The 23,565-nt window shown below is 39.1% G+C and overlaps 1 protein-coding gene across 1 annotated transcript in view; it reads left to right on the top strand.

Moving 5' to 3' along the window:
- The window catches only part of RMND5A (required for meiotic nuclear division 5 homolog A), a 65,056-nt gene that overhangs the window by 23,038 nt on the left and 18,453 nt on the right, over positions 1–23,565 (top strand). Inside the window, exons 3-4 of the mRNA XM_035001110.1 lie at positions 15,439–15,573; positions 17,086–17,186. Of these exons, the coding sequence (XP_034857001.1) occupies positions 15,439–15,573; positions 17,086–17,186 (236 nt within the window). The remainder of the gene's footprint in view (positions 1–15,438; positions 15,574–17,085; positions 17,187–23,565) is intronic.

Below are 23,565 nucleotides of genomic sequence, written 5' to 3'. Positions count from 1 at the left end.
CTGAGAAGTAGTCTTGGCAGCAGCAACACGATATTTGGATTAGTGATGGCATTTGCTAGCAAAGGCTGGGAAGGCAGTATTCTCTGAAATAACTTTGAGGTTGTGATGCCTGTTTGGTGACTCCAAGAGCGTGAACAAGCTTTGGAAGTGGCTTTGGCATCAGACTTTTTGGGGGCTATGGCATTGGAAATCTTCAGTTGGTATGTACTAGCTTAAGGGCTTACTGGAATGGTGGTGGGGCACTTTAGAGAGGATCTTAAATCGCTGTGGGTGAGGGACCTTCAGGTTCTCTAGGTGGTGGTTAGGAAGCTTTGGGTTTTGGTGGCTGACAATGACCAAGGCAATCTAGTGATTCTGATGGTTCAAGCCCTTGGAGGTAACAGGAGGCATCTGCTTGACCACCAGGCTGCTTGTAGTTATGACAGAGGGTGGGGACAGCAAGACCAGAAGATGCCATGATAGTGGGAAGAGCTGAAGTTTTCATAGCAGCCAATCAGAGAAAGTATCTGAGAAGAGATCCCAGATTCAAGATAGGTGAGGATGGCCTCAGCAGCCATATCTCAAGTGTGTGGACTGCTGGCCACTAGGATCTAGAGCATTTGGGCCAGTAATTGACCAGCTTTGTATTCTACCACTGATAGGGTGACCGTGTGTCCCCATTTCCTAGATTGTGCCTGTTGTCCTGTCACATTATTAGAACCTTCTTTTTACTCTTGTCCCCCTAGTTAATGGTGACTTGCAGAGCATGTCTTCCTGATCTAGCAAGTCTTTACAAATACTCATAATTGTTGTCAAATATTTTGGCTAATTTTGAGACAAAGCATTTAAGTGTATTTGGTACTAGAAACAAAAGAATCCCTTTGAGAATGGATACCAAGGGAATGCATAGTGAGTAATGTACATTGTGGCTTTTTTGGTGTGAATATGTTTGAAGTGAATGTTCCTAATTATATATTTTAATTTACTCATTTCTCTTTGGAGGACATTTTTGTCATGTAAGTTATAAGGGCTTTTTCAAGTAAAAAAATTTTTTTGTGTGATTTTATGTTGCTGTGAAAGTAGTTTAGGTTCTAGGTGACCTGGATTCCAGATTCTTCTGATCCATCCTATGACACTCCATTGTTAAGTTGATACTGTTAAGTGTTTGTTGAATTATGGTCCTGGGGCACAGAAGAAAGCCTGGATCTTTTAACCCAGTTCTGTACCATTTTTCAGTGCATTTTCTCCCTCCCTCTTCTTTGGGATGGGAACATCTGTTTGGCCTGAGCTATAACAGGAAGCTGTTACCTACACTAGAACTACCTAGACACTGTGCTTCTCACATACTTGAGGAATTCTGTGTAGGCTGTTGTCGTATAGGACTCCACTGACTTGTAGTTTGGACCTGGTAAATTTGTACAAGCTTCCAGGGCCACCCATTGTAACAAGGCTGGGTGGACTCCTATGGGCTGGTGGTGAGCAAACAAGATGAAGCTGAAGCCATTGTGGCACACAGGCCTTTATGTACCACAAACAGACTTGAGTAATAAACCGGAATGCTGTCCAGCAGCCTGTGAGCACCTTGTTCTGGACACATGTTCCCACCCTGCCAAGAGGAGGACAGAGAAGCTGGTGACTCCTTTATGAGCAGGCTGGTTTTGAGTGAGGAACATTAGTAAATTTTTGACATGCTTAATGATTTTTTCCTTTAATGTTTTAATGCTTGTTTTAAAGTTCTTTAGTCATCGCTTAATGTAAGCATAAAAAAAGTTTGTGGTGTTAGCCAAGACACTTTCTGGCTTTTAATTTTGTGAACATAAAAAAATTATTGAAGATTTCTGCCTTAATGTGTTGACTATTTTCAGATCATAGTATGATCACTATTTAAAATAAATAATATCAGCTATTGGGTTCTGTGGCAAATCATTTTTAGTAAAAACAATGTGTTGGCCTATTTTTAATTTTCTCTCCCATTTTAAGAACATCTAGAATTCTCTCCTGCTTAGGGCTTTTACTTCAGTGTTTAAGTCTTTTGACTTTTTTTGAGTTTACTTCCTAAGTAAGAAAAGTCAGTAAAACCATTACTGCTTTAGATATGTGTGTGTGTGTTTATGTTAAAATAAATAGTGCTAAGATTTTAAATTGTCTAAATTTAGACACAGTTGTGGGATAGTTGAAAGCACAATACATAGTCCATGTTCTCTAGAAGAGGATGGTCTAGTTCGGTTATGTAAGAGTGCTGCTTGTACATGTGAAAGAGCTGGGAAAATTCTGAGGCAACGTAAGATAAATTTGCATGGGATGCACTCTGTTTACTGTAAAGTAAAGGGAAGATCATTGTGCTCTTATTTAGTCTAAGTTTTGTGGAGTTGGTATCTTAAATTTGAATTGGGGGGCGCCTGGGTGGCTCAGTTGGTTAAGTGTCCGGCTCCCCTTCGGCTCAGGTTGTGATCCTCGGGGTCATGCTCATTGTGGAATCTGCTTCTCTCTCTCTCCCCCTTTTCCCCTCCCCCTGCTCACATGCATGGTCTAAATAAATAAATAAATGAATAAATAAATAAAATCTTTAAAAAAATTTGACTTGGAAGAACAGTTAAGATTTCAAACAGCAGAGGTGCAGTTTTCTGTAGGACTGAGGAAGAGGCTAAACAACTGAGAAATGCTGGACTCCTGTGAAAGATCCTCGGGGACTGACTCTATTGGAGTGGCTGCCTAATCAGGAATAGGGTTGATGGAAGGCCTAAGGATTTGATTCAAGGAGATTAGGGAAAAAGGGGGTGAATGATATAAACAGTTGAGGATTTGCTTGCCCTCATTAAATAGGATGAAATTAGACTAAGGAGAAGTCCGGAGTAGGAAGATAATAGCTGTCATGTATTGAGTGTTGACCATGTTCCAGCTATTGAGCTGGGCGCTGTACGTATATTTATATTCTATGGTATAGGAACATTGTTCCCATTTTAAGACTCAGATATTAAGTAACATATCCCAGGTGTACAGCTTGCAAGTGGTGAATCAGGATTTGGAAAAAGATCTCACTCATGAGTGCTACACTAGGAAATCAGGCCATTGCAGGGCTGGTAGTGTTTTAAGGGGGGAAATAAGGGTTAAAAATAGTTTTTAAAAAGCATCAGCCTAAGCTGATCTGCCAGTAGATGGAGCATCTACATGGGTGAGTTAAAATGCTGACTGTGTTAAAAAATGGAGTAATGCCATAAAAAGCAAAATATAGAATATTTAAGATAGTTCTGGGTGAGCCATCTGGAACTTCCTTTTATGTAGGTATGACTGGGGTATGAGAGGAGAAGAAGATACCAATGGGAGAAAAGGTGTTGGATTTGGCCTTAAATAGTAGCTGAGATATAGAGTGGGTGAGATCAGGTATGTACTAGCTCTGAAGTTCTGTTATTATGTAATGGATAAATCTTTATATAGTAGAGCGATGTTATTGTTAATGAAAGAAAAAGGAAATTAAATGACTAGAAATAGAAAATACACTCTGATTAAGAAAAAGAGCTAAGTTGAGTTCTGAAATACAGACAGATAATTTGATAATATATTTTGAGTATTGTATTTTTAGAATTACTGAAAAGGAATGGTTAACAAAGTTATAAAAAAGACAACAATGATAAAAAGCCAGGAACATATTCCCTAAAAATAAAATAAAACATGTCAAACTAACTCTTCTCCCTGAACTACTAGTGAGTAATCCAAGAAAATGCACTAGACTTATGTGTCTAAATTTTTGGGAGGCATTTAATAAAAATCTCATATCTTTGTAGTCAAGATGGAAGGCGTTTCTTTTTAAATTATGTGATTTGGATTAGGAGCAGCCACATTCTCAATACCTTGTTGGGTTTGGCCATAGTTGCATGGTCTGAGGATCGATCTGACCTACCCAGGCTTGGCCACAGTTGTTTGCTCCAGGGTGGGTACCTCAGAGTCCTCTCTAGGATCTTTCTCATTAGAGCTCTTATGGAAAGAAGGGCTGGGAATATGTGCACCTAGATGTGATTAGTAGTCCCTGAAAGAATGTGGTCTGTTGTGGGAAACAAAATTCTTCTTCAGAGAGAAACAGAGCAAGAGGTGGGGGAGGGAACATCTTTTGAGGTTCAGCTACCCTCTTACCTACCCCTGGTTACCTGAGCCTTTCTTCAAATCCAGCTTGTTTGGGCAAAGGAGATTTCTGTTTGTAGGAACCAAGAGTCCTGACTCATACAAGCAGCTAGATGCTCTCTGGGTCTCTTCACTTATATCAGGCTCCAGTTTCTGTGAAACAACATTGGTTTTGTCTTTTTCAGTCTGAAGATCATTCTCAAAAGAGAAGATGAGTTAAGTTCTGGTTTTTTTTGCCATCTGTTACACAACATCATTAGCTCTAAGCTCTGGGCCTATCTTGTTCTTATTCTGCTCTGAGCTGAATGAAACTACATTCTTTAGTTGATAATGATAATTGTTTGCATTATAGTCTAGTCCACAGAAGAAAGCCTAAACCTTTGCAATCAGGTGTCATATTAAGATGCAGGATCAGAGAATCCCACTGGGCCTGGAGGTGTTATGGACCCACTTTTGCCTGAGGCTAGAAGATGAAATAGCTTGCTTAATCTAGCATCCCAAGTCAGGTTGGGTTGAGAGGGAAAAGGGACCTTACAACCCATTAAGTTGTGCCACCTAATGCAGTGTGTAATTGTATTCGAGTGATTTTTAAATTAATGAATTTGTTCTTAATGCCTGTGTTAATGTGTTTTTTGTTTTTATTTATATTTTCTAAAATGAAGACTTTTCAGTGTAGAATCAGAAGATTTGGTGGCAAGGCCTGGTTCTCCAATTCAGCTACTGTTGTATTGAAGGCTTTCTGTGGGATAAGGTCCTGGTAGATATTTTGGTGTACATTATTTAGTTAGTCTTTACCAACACTTTGTAAGATAGGGATTATTGTCCACAGATACAGGTGTGAAAACTTTGATCAAAGAACTAGAAAGCAGATGGAGGAACTGGGTAAATACTAAGATTTTATGACTTTGAAGAAACTTCCTTAACTGGAGTTCCTTGAGAGAATTAACTCCCGGTGAATGTCCTTGGTCATCCTCTGTATGTATGAATTTCTCTCTTATGCATCTAGAGTGGTAAGAGGTATGTGCCGTCTTTGGGAAGATTAGTAAAATAGTTCCTCAAATTTCTGTCATCTGTTCAGATAAGGAGGCAGTTGGGAAAGCAGATTGACCAGAGCAGAAAGGTATGTAAAATAATTGTGAGGGGTAGGGATGCAAATGTGACAGATGGTTAGATTATGGAGCATTTTAAGGATTTTAAAAGCCCAATGCTGGAGTTTGGCATATCTCTGACCATGTCACGTTGCTCTCCCCTTTGTTTATAAAGTAAGAACTTACTAGGATGCCTCCCCCCCCACCCCGCTCCTTCCTTGATCTGGCACAACCTGCCTCTCTCTTAACTTTGAAAACCAAAATAGAAGTATGAATAGCATACAGAGGACAGAATGGAACGTTTAAGAAGGTAGCATCTCCATCTAGAAATGCATCTACAAATGCTGATTATGACACACTACTGAATTTATTTTCCAACCAGTTTGCAAGGCACCGCTGGCTGGTATATGCCCAAATATGGATTATTTCATCTGAGACCATGTGCCTCATCATCAGCTTTACCAGGTTTGCTATATTTTTCCCTGAAGGGCTTATACTAAATTACCGTCCTACCAAACATGTATTAAACACAATTCTGTTTCTCATCTACACTTGGTACTATCAGACTTGAAATTTTCTGAATATTTCACATCCATCTGATTAATTTATCTAGTTGTATAAATTTGCATTTCCATCATCATCTTTGGGGTTGAGCATCTTTTCATGTTTTTGACTATCAGAATTTCTCCCTTTTGTGAATTTCTTGCTCATCTTTTGTCCACTTTTTTTCAATTAGGTTGTTTGTCTTTATTGTTTGGGAGGAATTTTGGTTGTTTTGTTCTCATATTGGGAGGAATTAAAAAAAAAAAACACACCTCTTTTGGATGTATGTAAAGTATGTATGTATATATGTATGTTAAGTAGATATCTTTTCCCAGACTGAGTGGAACCAGAATCCAGGTCTTCTTAATTCCCTGTTAAGTATCCTTTGTGGTCTACCTCTGTCCCTCACTGCTAAACCAGATTAATTGGATGCTTAGAGAAATTGATTCCTGCTAGGTGTAACAATAGCACATTGTTAGGTTCATACACCAATTTTTCTTCAAAAGTAGGTGGGGGAGTTTTTTTTTTTTTAATTATTAACAGTATTAAAGAATTGACACTTAAGAATTAAAATAATTACTGAGTTTTTTCTTGTATTGTTACCATTGCTCAATAATTAAAATTTCAGGGGTGCCTCGGTGGCTTGGTCGGTTAAGTGTCCTACTCTTGATCTCAGCTCTGGTCTTGATCTCAGGGTCGTGGGTTTGGGCACCATGCTGGGCATGGAGCCTACTTTAAAAAAATACATAATTTCATAAACTTTATTTCAGAAATGTATTGGTTTTGAATGGTGAACAATCAAAACCAGTCTTCAAAGTCTAACCAGTTTGTAAGCATGTTCATGATGTGGCCAAGGAGATAGGATGATCTGTTTAGATTTCATAGTTTCATAATGTTTTATTAAAGTTATTTACTCCTTCTCTGTCTCAGTTTCCAGATTTTATTTCTTTATTTCTTTATATATATATATATATATATATATATATTTTTTTTTTTTTTTAAGATTTTATTTATTTGACAGAGAGAGACACGGCAAGAGAGGGGATACAAGCAGGAGGAGTGGGAGAGGGAGAAGCAGGCTTCCTGCCGAGCAGGGAGCCCGATGTGGGGCTCGATCCCAGAACCCTGGGATCATGACCTGAGCCGAAGGCAGACGCTTAACGACTGAGCCACCCAGGCGCCCCTCTTTATATTTTTTTTTAAAAAAGGTTTTATTAGTTTATTTGCGAAAGAGAGAGCAGGCATGTGGGCGGGGGAGATGGGAGAGGCAGAGACTCTCAAGTAGACTCCACACTGAGCACAGACAGTTGCGGGGCTTGATCTCATGACTCTGAGATCGTGACCTGAGCCGAAAACAAGAGTCAGATGCTTAACCAGCTGAGCCACCCAGGCACCCCTCAGCTTCCACATTTTTAAACTTAAAATCGTCAAAAATATGAATGGCACTGAAAGTACATACATGAGATAGTGTACGAATTAATGTATCATTTCTAAGCTATAACATCCTTGCCAGGCAGACACACCCTTGAATGTGTGCTTTTTTGTTTTTGATTCTTGTTTGAATTCTGCTTTCACATTTAAGAACATCTTTTCAAGTTTTTTCTTGAAAAATGTAAAAGGAAAAAGTACAGTAAAACAGAAGTACTAATAATAGATATTTCTTTTTATTAGCCACTTCTTGGCTTGTTTGCAATGCTACTGATTTCCTGCAGCCATGCAAACGAGTTTGGTCACCTAGCAACAGAAGCTGGAACTGATCCTAGCACTGAAGCAACAGAAAGAACATACAGTTATAACAAAAGGAGTAGCACTATGCTGCATTTCCTCAACCTCTTTATACAATTTTAACTTTGATTTTTACTACATGTGAGCAGAAAATAAGCTGTGAAAGTAGTTTGTTTTTCTACCTTGATAGTTTAAACTGGAAAGTCAGAATGGTAGAAGGGAGCTCAGAAAATTTCATCTAATGCATTGCTTATTCATGTTTAGTTCTATTTTCCAAGACTATGGAATTAGAATTTGAATGCAGTAAAGATATCCTGAGCGTAAGGGTGTTTGATTTTTTCCTTACCCATATAGCAGTGACTAGGGTATACCTTATGGAAATAAAGGTATGTGAGGAGCATAGCAAAATTGTTTAAATTTGTTTAAATATTAAACTCTTACATTTTAACATTTTCGGATGATCAAAATTAACTTTTTTATGTATATTAAGGGAAGATTTGAAGGAATTCTTTTCTTGAGCAGTTATTATCTGATGGTAGCTATTAAAATTTGGACTTAGTCTATACTGCCAAATAAAATAGTCTCTTTTAACATGCTCTGTCCTTTGAGATGACCGTTGTGTCTTCCAAAGTTGTTTCATTTCTTTCCTGCAGAACAGGAACCTTATAAATTTGTTAGGGGTTGATGGGATTGGAGTATAATTATTAAATGAATAAGTAGAAATCTGAAGGCTATGTTTGGATTGAATGAGGTCACTAGATCAGTGAGGAATCTTTCTTACATAGTCTCAATGATTCTTGCTTATACGGTACACTTAGACATTGAGAGAAATACAGGCAGATGCTGGAGTTTGTTATAAATTGTGTCATCTTCAGATACCCATTCCTTTATTCATTTGAATGGCCATTTGTCTGGGGCAGAAAATATGGGACAGTGTCTATGACATCATCACCCGTATGGCCTCTGCTCTAGTCTGGAAGAGGAACAGAGTAGCACCATCTCCACTTCCAGCGTTCTAGTGGTCATAGATGGCATAGAGATACAATAATCTACTCAAAAGCATTGGTGAACTGTTATAAAGTCATCTCTCAACAGGCAGAATCTGATAATCTGATTTGAAATTAGCCTTATGCAAGCAGTTGTGGCTTTTTCTTCAGTGCTAGAGACAGCCTATTTAGTATTTGTGTGGTAGCTATTGCTTTAGAATCTAGGTACTTGGTATTATTAGTATTCTTTAGGTTAAGTACTAGACCAAGAAAGAGGTCTATAAAAAGCAAGTAAATAAAATTTAAGATTCTGACGGTAATTTTGCTTGTTCATTTTTGGTTTTTGCCCAAGTAATTCTGAGTCTTAATGTATGTGTTTTGTTTTAGGCTATTGGATTGACATCCAAAATAAGGGTAGATAGCTCTTTAAAGAAAAATGTGCTCAATGTTGGAGAGGAAAACTCTCCTGCATTGTGGTCATTGTAAATGGTGGGTGCTTAGCAGTTTCTGCCTGTTCTTGTATGTGCTATAAAATAATCCTATGTTACTTGGTCTGAGTTAAGCAGCGATTGCCTAGGATTGTAATTTCAGTTAAATCTAAATGATCTTGTCTAATTAAATTTATGTGCTTAAAAAAATGCAAGAGGTTTATTGGGGGGTAATGCCTATGTAAGATTTAGGGAGTGAAAGTAAAATTCGTTAGGGAAAGCTTTTATTTTTTATTTTATTTTATTTTATTTAAATTTTATTAGTTAACATATAGTGCACTATTTCTGGAGTAGATTTCAGTGATTCATCACTTATATATGACACCCAGTGCTCATCGTAAGTGCTGTCTTTAATATCCATCACCTATCTAGCCCCCCCCCCCACCTCCCTCGATCAACCTTCACTCTGTTCTCTGTCATTTAGAGTCATTTATGGGTGCCTGGGTGGCTCAGTTGGTTAAGCGACTGCCTTCGGCTCAGGTCATGATCCTGGAGTCCCGGGATCAAGTCCTGCATCAGCCTCCCTGCTCAGCGGGGAGTCTGCTTCTCCCTCTGACCCTCTTCCCTCTCGTGCTCTCTGTCTCTCATTCTTTCTCAAATAAATAAATAAAATCTTTAAAAAAAAAGTCAGTTATGGCTTGTTTCCCTCTTTCCTTTTTTTTCATTTCCCCCTTCCCAAATGTTCATCTGTTTCCTTTCTTAAAGTCCACATATGAGTGAGATCAGATGGTATTTGTCTTTTTCTGACTTATTTCACTAGGCACAATATACTCTAGCTCCATCATGTTGTTGCAAATGGCAAGATTTCATTCTTTTTGGTGGCTGAGTAATATTCCATTATGTATATATACCACATCTTCTTTATCCATTCAACAGTCACACTTGGGCTCTCTCCATAGTTTGGCTATCGTTGATAATGCTGCTATACACATCAGGGTGCACATACCCCTTTGAATCTGTATTTTTGTATCCTTTGGGTAAATACCTAGTAGTGCAATTGCTGGGTTGTAGGGTACTTCTATTTTTAACTTCTTAAGAAACCTCCAAATGGTTCTCCATAGTGGCTGTACCAGTTTGCATTCCCACCAGCAGTGTAAGAGGGTCCCCGTTTCTCCGCATCCTCGCCAACATCTTTTGTTTCTTGTCGTTAATATTAGCCATTCTGACAGGTGTGAGGTGGTATCTGGTTAGGGAAAGCTTTTAGACCACAAGGTAGACTTGTTCTTTCTTCACTTTTGATGTTCAGAATTTACTTTTGGTATCATTTCCTTTCTATCTCAAGAATTTACAACAGTTCTTTTAGAGCAGGTCTTCTGGCAACAAATTCAGCTTTCTTTCATCTGAGAATGTTTTTTTTTTTTAAAGATTTTATTTGTTTATTTGACAGAGAGAGACACAGTGAGAGAGGGAACACAAGCAGTGGGAGTGGGAGAGGGAGAAGCAGGCTCCCTGCAGAGCAGGGAGCCCGATGCGGGACTCGATCCCAGGACCCTGGGATCATGACCTGAGCTGAAGGCAGTCGCTTAACCAACTGAGCCACCCAGGCACCCAAATCTTTTTTTTTTTTTTTTATAGATTTTATTTATTTATTTGACAGAGAGAGACACAGCCAGAGAGGGAACACCAGCAGGGGGAGTGGGAGAGGGAGAAGCAGGCTTCCTGCCGAGCAGGGAAGCCCGATGCGGGGCTCGATCCCAGGACCCTGGGATCATGACCTGAGCCGAAGGCAGACGCTTAACGACTGAGCCACCCAGGCGCCCTGAGAATGTTTTTATTTCATCTTCGTTTGTACAGGATATTTTTACTTGACATAAAATTCTGGGATGATCATTCTTTTAGTACATGAAAAATGTTGAGTGACTTCTTTCTAGTCACCATGGTTTCTGTGAAGAATTCTGTAAGCAATGCATCACTTTTCTCTAGCCACTTTCAAGATTTTTTTCTTTGTCTTTAGGTTTTCAGCCATTTGATTGTAAGGTGTCTGGGTGTGGATTTCTTTGAGTTTATCCTTTTACGAGTTTGCTGAGCTTCTTGAATCTGTAGATTTACGTCTTTTGCTAAGTTCAGGAAGTATTCATTTTTTCTCCATTACTCTCTCTTCTTCTGGTACTCGGATGACATACATATTAGATGTCTTGTTGTCCCACAGGTCTCTGAGGCTCTGTTCATTTCTTCCAGTCTTTTTTATTGTTTAGATTAGATAATTTCTGTTGATATTTACTGACTTTTTGTGTTGGCACCTCCATTCTGATATTGAGTCCAATGAGTTTTTTATTTTGATTACTGTGTCTTCTGTTTCTTTGATAGGACTTTCTGTGTTTTGTTCGAAAGTGTTTACTCTTCCTTTATAAAGCAGTTTTATAACTTTAAAGTATTTGATAACTTCAATACCTTTGTCATTTTGGCATTGATGTCTGTTGAACCATCTATTCCCATGTGAGTTTAGATTTTCTTGGTTCTTTGTATGCCAGATGATTTTGGATTGTATCCTGGACATTTTTAATACAGTTGACCCTGGAACAACACCCTGCACAGTTGAAAATCTACATACAACTTTTGACTCCCCCAAAACTTAACTACTGATAACTTACTGTTGGGTGGAAGCCTTACTGATAACATGAACAGTTGATAAACACATATTTTGTATATGTGTTATATACTATATTCTTATAATAAATTAAGCTAGAGAAAAGAAAATGTTACTAAAATCACAAGGAAGAGAAAATACATATACAGTACTGTGGTGTATTTATCAGAAAAAAAAATCATGTATAAGTGGATCTGTGCAGTTCAAACCCAGATTGTTCAAGGGTCAACTGTATTATGTTACAAGACTCTGGGTCTTGTTTAAATTCTATGGAGAATGTTGATATTTCTGTTTTAGCAGTCAACCTGGTTGAGTTCAGGCTACAAGTTCTGATCAGTGTTCTCTGAGTTGTGGTTTCAGTGTCAGAGCTATTCAGATATGTCTTATTTGTCTGCCAACCAGTGGCCATTCTGGGACCTGGAATCTAGTTCTGTCCCCTAGTTCAGTTTTTAAAGTCTGGTATGTTGCTTAGGATCGGCCCTTGCATGTGCAACTGGAGAATGAGCCTAGGAGTTCATAACAACTTTAAGGGGTCACTTTTCTGATTCTTCCCTCTCTATGATCTCAATGGGACTATATGGTTCTCTGGGGCCACATTTTTGGTCATTTGGCCAGAAAACTGGGGCTTTGTTTTACCCTACTCTTCTGTACACTTACTATGACTATGCCTGTATCTGGGGCTAGGTGGTGGAACGACAGAAAGCAAAGATGCAATAGAGGTTTTTGCCCCTTCTTGGGACCACAGCTCCTCTGGAGAGAAAGGACCCCCTCTGCCAGAGTTTTAGGTTGCCTGCTGTAGTAGGCAAAATTCTAAAAATACCCTCCCAAGATTCTTGATCCCTGGTTATTCAGACATTTATCTAGGTACTGCTTTGAAGGGATTTCACAGGTATAATTAAGGTTACTAAGCAGTCGACCTTAAAATGGGGAGATTATCTAGGTGAGCCTGGTATAATTTTACAGGAGCCCGTAAAAGCAGTGGAGGTTGGTAGAAAGAGAAAAAACAGATTCAAGAGTGTGAGGGATGTCACCTCTGTTGTTGGCTTTTGAACATAGAGGGGGCCATGAGCCAGGGAATGTGAGTGGCTTCTAGAAGCTGAGAACAACCCCTACAGCCAATTAGGAAACAAGGACCATGGTCTTAAAACTGCATGGAACTTTATTCTGCAACCTGAACGAGCCTGGAAGCAGATTCATCTTGTATTCTCCCAGATACGAGCCTAGGTCACTGACACCTTGATTTCAGCTTTGTGGGACCTGGAGCAGAGAAACGGTGTGAGCCTATTGGACTTCTGATCTGTCAAGCTGTGAAATAATAAAATTGTGTTGATTTAAGTTGCAATAGAAAAGTAATGTACCGTCAGACTGCCTTGAACTAGAGGTGCAAGAAAATGGAGGGAAAATACATGTGATTTCTCTTCTTCTCTGGGTGATAGGAGAAACCCATTCCTGTTTCTCATGCTGGAACTAGAGGGCTTCCCCTGGAACACTGTGTCCACATTCTGGATGCCTAGTTCTGTGTTTTGGCTGTATCGCATCCAGGCTGAGAGGTATTGGAGGGAGAAAAGTAGTAAACTCACCACTAGTTCTGTGACCCTCTTCCCAGTCCACTTACTACTGTCGATGGTCCCCGACTTAGGATGATTTGACTTACAATTTTTTTTTACTTTATGATGGTGTGAAAGCGATACGCTTCTGGTAGAAACTGTACTTGGACTTTTGAATTTTTATCTTTTCCAGGGCTGGCAGCACTATGCTGTATGTTACTCTTGTGAATCCTGGGCAGCAGCACTGAGCTGCAGCTCCCCGTCAGCTACATGATCACGAGGGTGAACGACCAGTACACTTAGCAGCGTTTTAATGCTCGTATCACCATTCTGGTTTTCACTTCATTACTGTATTGAGTAAATTACATGAGATAGTCAATACTTTGTTATAAAATGGGCTTTGTGTTGATGATTTTACCCAACTATAGGCTAATGTAAGCATCTGAGCATGTGTAAGATAGGCTAGGCTAAGCTATGATGTTTGGTAGGTTAGGTATACTAAATTCATTTTCAGTTCATGTTATTTTCAGTTTATTTTATGTTTATCAGGATTTAACCCATCATAAGTGGAGGAGGATCTAGAATCACTTTTTAGTGTCCTCAAATGGCTGCTGCCTTCACTCTGCTGATTTTATAACTGCATTCAGTGGGATAGACAGGGTGGAATGTGCTTACATGTAAATCTTACCCAGAACTGGAACTCTTAACGTGTGTTTTAAGAAAATCTTTTAGTTTATCATAAAAGGAATATTTGCTCTTTTTGTGGAGAGTGGTAATCTCCAGTGATAATCTCTGCTAATACTTTAATGTATATTCTTTTGGATTTTTTTCCTAAGCATTTGCAAGTATTCCTTTTTTAAAAAACAAAAATGGGGTCATAATTTTGTAAAACTTGCTTTTTTCACTTAAGGTGTCATGGCCATTTTTCCATATTAGTAGATATAGTAATGAACCTCACTTTTTCGTTATGAATAGTAATATTAGAATATTAGCAACTACCATTTCATTTAACCAATAAAGGAGTATATTAATTTGCTAGGGCTCTTATAACAAAATGCCACAGACTGGGTGGCTTAAACAGACCTTTATTTTTCCACAGCTCTGGAGACTAGAAGTTCAAGATAAATGCTGGCAGGGTTGGTTTCTGCTGAGGCCTGTCTTCTTGGCTGGTAGATAGTCACCTTCTCCTGGGATCTTCACATGGGGTCTTCATCTGTTTGAGGTGCCAAGACAAAATACCATAGACTAGGTTGTTTAAACAATAGAAACTTATTTTTCTTACAGTTCTGGAGATTGGGAAGTCCAAGATCAAGGCGCTGGCCAACTCATTTCCTATTGAGGGCAGACAACCTCCTTCCTGGCTTATAGATGACTGCCTTCTCACTGTGTCCTCACAGGGTGGAGAGACAGAGAACACGCTGGTGTTTTTCCCTTGTCTTAAAAGAGCACCAGTGGTATTGGATTAGGGCCCCACCTTTATGACTTCATTTAACCTTTATCTCCTCCTCGCAGACCATCTCCAAATACAGCCACATTGGTGGTTAGGGCTTCAGTGTAGGAATTTGGGAGGTGTGTGGGGGGGTGGACACATACAGACATTCAGTCCCTAACACATGGGTGTTTCCTCTGTACTTACCTGTGTCCTAATTTCCTCTTTTTATAAGGATACCAGTCCTATTGGATTAGGGCCCACCATAATGACCTCATCTTAATTCAATGAGGTACTGGGAATTAGGACTTCAACATGGGAATTTTAAGAAGATGCAGCCCATCATAGGAAGGTGCTGTTATTTTCTCCACTTAAGATAAGGAAGCTAAGGCTCAAAGACCTTGACTGATTTGGCCAAGATCACACAGCTAGTAAAAGAACCAGGATTCAAACCCAGGTAGATTGGCCTCAGAGCCTGCTCTCTTCATTACCTGGCCATTCTCCCACCCCCAACCCCTACCTTGGCACAGCAGTTGTTGGGCTGTGCCATGATTATTTAATCCTGTGTTGGGCATATGGGTTTTCTCTCTTTTCCAATTAGACAATGCTGCATTGAATATGTTTTTCTAGGTAGCACTGTACACCTGAAAATATTGCTATATCGTGTAGAAATAAATTTATTTGAAATGATTAAATGTATTTTCCCAAAATACCCTCTGAAAATGTACTCATTTACTGTTCTAGCAATAATCAATCAACGAGAGTGACAAGTTTTAGAACGGAGCAGTGGAAAAACGACTTCTTTCATAGGCTGCAGATGATTTGAATTGGGTCCTTACTGTGGATATTTGAGCAAAATGAAGGGCACTCTTTCTGTTAGGTGGGGTGAAAATCCTATAAAGTGATCTATCCTAGCCAATTCCTGATCCGTTTTCTTTTTTTTTTTTCAGAATTTTGATTCTGACATTAGCAGTGTGGGAATAGACGGCTGCTGGCAGGCAGACAGTCAGAGGCTCCTCAATGAGGTGATGGTGGAGCACTTCTTTCGACAAGGAATGCTGGATGTAGCTGAAGAGCTCTGCCAGGTAACAGTGTGCCGGTGTGTGAGGACATGCAGCGCAGAAAACGAGGGAGCTCCTTGGGGTCTTTGAATCTTCTGCTGGCCATAGAGAGATTTTTAATATCAGGGCTGACCTCATTGTACTAGGAGGTCTTTTTTTTTGGTGAAAACTACAATTCTAGAACTTCATATTTGAATTGTTTTTTCCTTATCCCTGCCACATCGCATTGGTCCCAGGTCATCAACCAAGGGGTCAAAAGTGATACTACTTTCTCCATTTCCTCTTTTAATAGGGAAGGTAGGATAGCAGAGAAGAATCTGGCCCAACTTGTAGCATTTTGTTTATCAGATGAGTTTTAAGCTAAAATTTACTTCAGGTGAGCAGCTTTTGTTTTTTATTGCTAGTAGACATAAGGTTGGGGATCTCAGAATAGTCCACCAGTATCACCTAGTTGTGATGGTGCCAACTGTCATGTGTTGAGTCCACAAGCCAACCCCTGCCTTTATTCCTCACTGCAATCCTGTGAGATAGAAATTGCTAGAAATTGCTTCCATTCTATAGATAAGGAAGCTGAGGTCTGGAGAAGTGGTTTGCCCAAGGCCATACAAATTCCTTCGTGAAGGAACTAGGATTCAGTCCCAAATTGACGTCTTCAAACTGTATTCTAAGCCACCATGTGCTATTGTGTTTTCTGTTTAGAAAAATGAAGGACTATAAAGATTAAATAGTTTAAAGCCAGTCTGTAAACCAGACCTCTAATCTAAGCCTTTTCTATTTTATTTTATTTTTTATTTTTTAAAAGATTTTAAGTAATCTCTACACCCCATGTGGGTCTCGAACTCACAACCCCAAGATCAAGAGTTGCATGCTCTACCGACTGAGCCAGCCAGGCACCCCTTCTATTTTAAACAATTCAGAAAAACAGTAACTCAGGTCTTTCTCTGTTCCTTACGGGAATTTTGTGTGTGTCTGTATAAATTTCCTAAAGGCAGTTATGTCAGTTAGGATTAAGCTTATTTATAAGTAACAAAGACCCAAAATACCAGTGCTTTAAAAAAAAAAATGAAGTTTATGTCTCTTGCACAGAATTAGGAGGTGGTAAGCCATCCACAGCAGATATAGTAGCTATGCTCCATGAGGCTTTTAGGGACCTAGCTTCCTTGTAGCTCTGCTGTTTCTAAGGTGTCCCTGTCCTTATGGTCCAGGATAGCAGTCAGAACTCTAGCTACACCTTTTGGTATTCCAGAAAGGGGCAAAGAATATATGTTTCTGTTTCACTGGCCAGAATTTACAACTCACAAAGTCATATCCAGCTTTATTCCATACAGTTATGTACCCGGCTCTGTATGGAATACAAAGGGATTCTACTACTATTAGAAAGAATGATAGTAGGGCTCAGTCATCAGTCTGCACCATAGAAATACATGTTAGAAATTATTTTTAATGGATTGACCCATATTTTATAATTTAGAATATGTTTTTATCATATCTCTTTACCTTATTACTGCTAACAAAAGTTCATTCTATTTTTGTCAGGAATCCGGTCTTTCTGTAGACCCAAGTCAGAAAGAACCATTTGTGGAGTTAAATCGAATATTAGAAGCATTAAAAGTCAGAGTTCTGAGACCTGCTCTGGAGTAAGTTTCTGTGTTTGTTTTCTTTCAAATATTTGGGGAGAACTCTCTATAAGGAAACCTAATTAGAAAACACATTTGAGATTTTGATATACACACACACACACACACACATATACATCTGTACCTCTCACCTGGGGTAGACTTCAGAGAAAGCAAGGAAGAATTATTTTCTTCCTTTTAACTTAAGTAAGAACGGGGGATGTACAAAGAGGATAAAATGGTTTGAGCTTTCTTTGCTTATCAGTTGATCTGAATTCTCAAGAGAGAAAAAGGGTTTCCTATATCCAGACTATTCCACTACTTTAGACTAGCATTATAACTGAAGTACTATTGTTTAGGTGGTCTGAGTTTGATATTTGAACTTCCATACTGTGCGGGGTTCTCTGCTAGCATTCTAAAAAAACAACTTAGTTGGTTATTGGAACTAAATGGTAGGCATGAAGACCACAAATACTGTTACGAAGGAGTTCTATGCTAATTACCACCATAAAATGTATTGATTCACTGTGAACTTATCATTGATATAAATTATCTTGAATTACTGAGTAAGCTGTGATAAATAATACCCTAAAGCAGGAACAGCAAAGTTTTTTGTAAAGGGTCAGAGTAAATATTTTAGGTTTTGCTAGCCATATAAGGTCTCTGTTGAATATTCTTCTTCGATTTATTTTATAGCCCTTCAAAAATGTTAAAAAAAAGAGAAAACAAAAAAACCATCTTGGCCATCTGGTGTACAATATGGGCAGCAAGCCATATTTGGACCTTGGTCATAATTTGCGGACCCCTGTCCTAGAATTTTTTAATGTGAGGATTACCAGGTTTTAAAAAGAAAGAAAGAAAAGCTCATAAAATAAAGGGAAGAAACTGGATGATAGAAACAGTGATACTGGTGTGAGGTTCTAGCCATAGAATTCTGGTACTTTAAAATTGGAAGTATTTGAGATCATTGTTTTCAGGAAAAAAAAAAAAAATAGTTGGGAAGATTCTTGTTGATTTTTATAAAATGCACCAATTTTTTCTTCCATTAACCAATTTAATTCTTCATAGCTTAGTTTTTTTTCTGATCATTTATCAGTTTTTTTAAAAATTTTCAAAGTTCTGAAACTAGCTCAGATGAACATGGAGAGATAGATTCCTGTGTAAGTTTATAAATGATAAATTCCTGTATAAATTATAAATATGAGGCAGGTAGGTACTGTATCTTTAAAAGACATCAAATAGTACCATTGTGTATGGCGCACATTACCTTTACAGTTTGTTTGTTTGTTTATTTATTTATTTATTTTTAGCAAATGTTAGATTTTCACACATTGGGAGATTAAATTCTGCCAAGTACCACTAATAACTCTTCAGCAGAACATAGCAACCACTCTTCTGTCTACTTTCATATTTTACCTATATGATTAAACATCTACAGAGAAGAGCGAGGGAGCCTAAACAGAGAAATGTATGGGTTTCCCAGTTGTTTTATAGTGATTTGGAAATAATATTTGAGCTGTTCAAGGAAATGGTCATTTATCCATTAATTTCTCAGGCTTCTCATCCAGCTTCTGTTGAGTGCTTACTCTGTGCCAGAGACTGTGCTGAGCATTTAGACCACCTCAGCTCTCAAAGTACTGAAGGCTCTTTCTTTTGGAATGAAGAAAATTTACAACACCCTTTTCACTTTGTGCTTTTTCTGTAAGATCTGTTTCTTACTGATAACTATATCATATATATCAGTTTTTCTATAAATGTTTCCTGTTATTTGGAGTCTCAAGCAGTGCCTCTCAGGCAAAGGGAGGGCTCATTCTGTCCACTAGGTGTAGTAACAGTGGGAATTACTACAAAGTAAAAAATTTTTCAAAATTTCACTCTTCTGGGAATATTGGCATATTAAATAGTATCAGCATAGGGGAATATAGCGGCAATTATAGTTAACTCTTCTTTTTTTTTTTTTTTTTTAAAGATTTTATTTATTTGTTTGACAGAGAGAGACACAGCGAGAGAGGGAACACAAGCAGGGGGAGTGGGAGAGGGAGAAGCAGGCTCCCCGCAGAGCAGGGAGCCCGATGCGGGACTCGATCCCAGGACCCTGGGATCATGACCTGAGCTGAAGGCAGTCGCTTAACCAACTGAGCCACCCAGGCGCCCTATAGTTAACTCTTCTTGAGTGCTTATTATATACCTAGCATTGTTTTCAGCATTTTACATGTATTCACTTATTAAATCCTCATTATAACCCTGTGAAATAAGTACTCATTTTATAGAGCAGGGATCAAGGCCTGGAAGTGCTTTGTGGAAGAAAAGGATGTGGAGTCAAAAGGTCACATGAAAACGCTTCACATGATGTCCCCCTAATACTCTTCTCCAAGAGACCTTAGCACATTCCAGGGGCCATCAGTAAAGAAACTCATTTAACTTTGCCGAACTCTTGTTTCCCATGCATATTTGACCAAAGAATCCTTGTTCTTGTCCCCATCCCCCCAAAACACTAAAACCCACAAAACTGGAGTTCTGCAGAACCAAAGTTTTGAAATGATAGCTTAATAGAAATGTCTGTTACAGCAACTCAAACTTTTCCAGTTCTTGCCTATTCCTGGTAGATACAAAGCAGGTATTTCCTCAGCATCCTTAATGTGCAAGGTACAGAGAATTCACTTCATTCAGCTTGTAGCAAAAGTTGATAAATATGGGACATCAGTTTGGAGAAATCTGGTTCGGATATAAGGCAGAGAGTATCTTTCAGTCGTGTGGCACCTTCTGTTTGCACATGCTGGGAGGCTGTGTCTTGGAACCCCCATGAGGGGCTGCATCAGTTCCTCCAGGCAGCCTGAACAGTTGAGGAGGCAGAGGCCAACCACAAAAATTAGTATGGATAGAGAACATGGAAGGAACTTTGGAGAGCATTAACTATCATTTACAAGTAGTAGACAGTGGAAAGAAGGCAGAAAAGAATGGTGCTAAGGCAGAAGGCAGAGAGAAGTGGCAGAACAGCTAATTATATACACAGCTCTAGTTAGGACACAGCCTACTCTTTTGTTCCTGCCCTTTATATTTCTGAGTTTGTGTACAGATTTTTCTTCTCATCCAGATTGCTTTATCTATTTTTTAAGTTCTTTTTGGCACCTAGCATGGTACTTCCTTAGATAGCTTATTGCATACTTCAATAAATGATGGAATAGTTTGAAGGAGAACTTTGAACAGACATGACCCCCTCCTTCATGTGGTAGATAGAAGTAAAGCCAAAAGTAACTAGTTCAACGAGAGATTAATAGTAACTTAATACAGAGAGATGGAGAAATACTAGAAGAGTAGAAACTGTCCTTGCAGGTATGTGCCAGTTATTGACATTTTGAAAGTGCTGTCTTCAGAAGCCAGTTGGTTGCCTTCCTAAAGGTGTTTCAAAGAGCAGTGTTACCTTGGTGGATTTGCCACAGCCTAGGATCTGACTTAGAACTTTGCAGACTTGGAAACCTGGTTTTTCAACACTGAGAAGCAGGCCCAGGGGCCTCCTAGCACTCCTTTAGAAGAATTTGCAGTTCTGTTTGGAAAGCCTCAGTAGAATGCTATGAGGGAACAGAAAATGACTGAATGGTTATGAGAAAGAGAGAGAGTGAAGTTAAAAGAATTTTTTACAGAAGAAAGAGGAAGATTTTGTTAGTTTAGACCACAGAAGGATTTTAGATTAGACAGGCCATGAACAGTATCAGACAGGCTGTTGAAAAATGAGAGGACACCCCCTCTCCAAGCCTAGTGATTAGGTGGGGCTAGAAATAAAAACCACAGAGGGGTGTGGGATGAGCTTGCCATTGTGGTCTCTTTGTGGTGTGAACAGTGGCTCTAAGGAGAAGAAAATGCTTGCCAGACTTAGAGAAATTGTAGTATCAGTGAAGAAAACAGTTTATTCATGGAGAAAGGTTTTAGAACATGAAAATGAAGGGAGCAAGCTGTAATACCTGATCAGAGAGCCTTGACTACCACTGGAAATGGGGGTAACAATGATTAAGCAGTTTCTGGTGTCTGTTTTGTTTTTAGTTTTGGCTTCCTGTAGGTGGGCAGTCTTGCTGACCCAGGCATTTTTTTTTTAATAGCCATATAGAGCCACAGAAGAAAGAAGGCTCTGATAGATATACCATTGGAGAAAAGGAATCAAAGTTTGAACAAGTTGGATTTTTTTTTTCCAGAGTTTGAGTTTTTGTTTTTATTTTTGTTCGTTTTGTTCAGGGTGGTTCTTAATTCTGAAAAGGCAGAAGAGGTAAGTGAAGGCATGCATTTTTAACTCACTGTGCCCATGCACTAAGTGTGGTGGTGAAGGAGCTACTCTATTAAAAAGAAGCTAATTGAAAATGGAAAGAGGTACCCAGTGGAAAGGATACAGAAGATAGTTCAGTGGACTATAAAGGCCAAAAGGGAAGAAATACTTAGGGTGGTAACATCATTTTCTGTTACCTGTTTTATGTTTGTTGCTAGCAAAAGTTTATATGCAGTTCCAACACAAGAGGTATTCTTCAGGAGGAAGAGTACAATATGTCCTCACTTGAGGATATTGGAAACGAGTGGGTGAACCAGGACTATAGAGGAATTGGGAATCTTCTTAAAAAGAAGGGCAAAATTGAAACAAACTGTCCCTGAGATTAAGTGTTTAAGAGAATAAGGAGCTAAACTAGGCCAGGAATGGGAACCAAGAGGAAAAACTCTGGAGTTTATGTTTGTAAAATGCTGATCTCTTATTTAGATTGATTTAGGTTGTAAAATCTTTTGGGGTTTGTTGTAGGAAATTAGCAGTAAATAAAGCATGTCATATTTAAGTACTTTTTTTTTTTTTTTTTTTAAGATTTACTTATTTTATTTTAGAGAGAGCGTGAGTAGGGGGAGAGGGAGAGAGAATCCCAAGCAGACTCTGCACCCAGCGAAGAGCCTGACGTGGGGCTTGATCCCATGGCCCTGAGATTGTGACCTGAGCCGATACGAAGAGTCAGATACTTAACTGACTGAGCCACCTAGGTGCCCCATATTTAAGTACTTTTTTAAAAAAAAAAACACTAATCTGTAGAACCGTGCTGTCCAGTATGGTGGCCACTTTCCACATGTAGCTGTTGGGCACTCTTACCAGACACTGCATTACTCAGAGGTTCAAGTTAGAAATGTGTGTGTTGTTTTCTTCAGTAGATGCAAATGTGTAATACTGTAGTTTGTGGTGTTTTTTTTTGTTTTGTTTGTTTGTTTGTTTTTTTAAAGATTTTATTTGAGAGCGAGAATGAGAGAGAGAGAGAGAGAGAGCATGAGAGGGGGAGGGTCAGAGGGAGAAGCAGACTCCCTGCCGAGCAGGGAGCCTGATGCGGGACTCGATCCCGGGACTCCAGGATCGTGACCAGAGCCAAAGGCAGTCGCTTAACCAACTGAGCCACCCAGGCGCCCTGTAGTTTGTGGTGTTTTTAAAATAGCATGTAAGAAGGACAAAGATTCTCACCAGTTCTGAGGTGAGTAAAATGTTTGTAGTCCCAGTGATGGACTCAATCCGTGGATTATCTGAGAAACTGCCATTTGAAAATATCTCAGAAATGAAATGTTAGCCATGGTCTCTAAAGCAAAGTTATAGGATTCTAACCCTTTTGGGTGAACTTTGATTTTTGTCATTTTTGCCATTCTCTGAATTTTTTACGCACTTGACTTGGTCACCAGTAACATTCAGCCAAGTCCACACCTGTGGAGTAAAGAAATGTCATTAATTTCCCAGAATTTCAGCTTTTACCCCCCAAGAATGTGCCCGTAAAGGAGACCAGAAAAGAATATATTTGTAAGCCTTTAAAAATGCAGTGAAAGGTGTAGTGGAGTGTCTGTGGGAATTGGCAAGAGGTATTTTTATTTCATTATTACCAGAAATAGGCACCAACCCAGATCGGCAAAATTATGAGCGGAGAGGGGTAAATAAGAGTCTCATGCTCTACCGACTGAGCTAGCCGGGCGGAGAGGGGTAAATAGATGGGGCTGTCAGCTAGGTTCCTGCAGGACAACAGCTAACTGTGGAGGTGGGATCTTGTTTTAATTATTTTTGGAATAACATGGAAATTCTAAATATGGAGCTAACAATGTGCCAAGTCTTTTCAGAGGCCTGGCAGTTAGGATAATTAATGCTTAATGCTTCGTGGAATAATTGTGTGGATGTGGGTTGCTTCTAACTTAGTCACCTAAGTCAGTAGTATTGTTTTGAGGTCTTTTTATGGAAGAGGCACAAAAGATCTCTTTATTAGAGAATATAGTGGCAGTGAACAGAGATAATTGTGACATCAGTGACCTTACTTACTGGTGGCTTTGTTAGGGGGCGGGGTTCCTCCATCCTACGGTGTTCCTTTAAACAAGGAATAGTTCTAAAGCTGATGGTGCTCTCATGGCCCAC

Source organism: Mirounga leonina, unplaced genomic scaffold, assembly GCF_011800145.1.
Source record: "Mirounga leonina isolate KUSES-001 unplaced genomic scaffold, KU_Mleo_1.0 Mir_125, whole genome shotgun sequence".
Lineage (NCBI taxonomy): Eukaryota > Metazoa > Chordata > Mammalia > Carnivora > Phocidae > Mirounga > Mirounga leonina.
The sequence above is the reverse complement of the archived record's forward strand: the minus strand, read 5'-3'. Positions and strand labels throughout refer to the sequence as shown.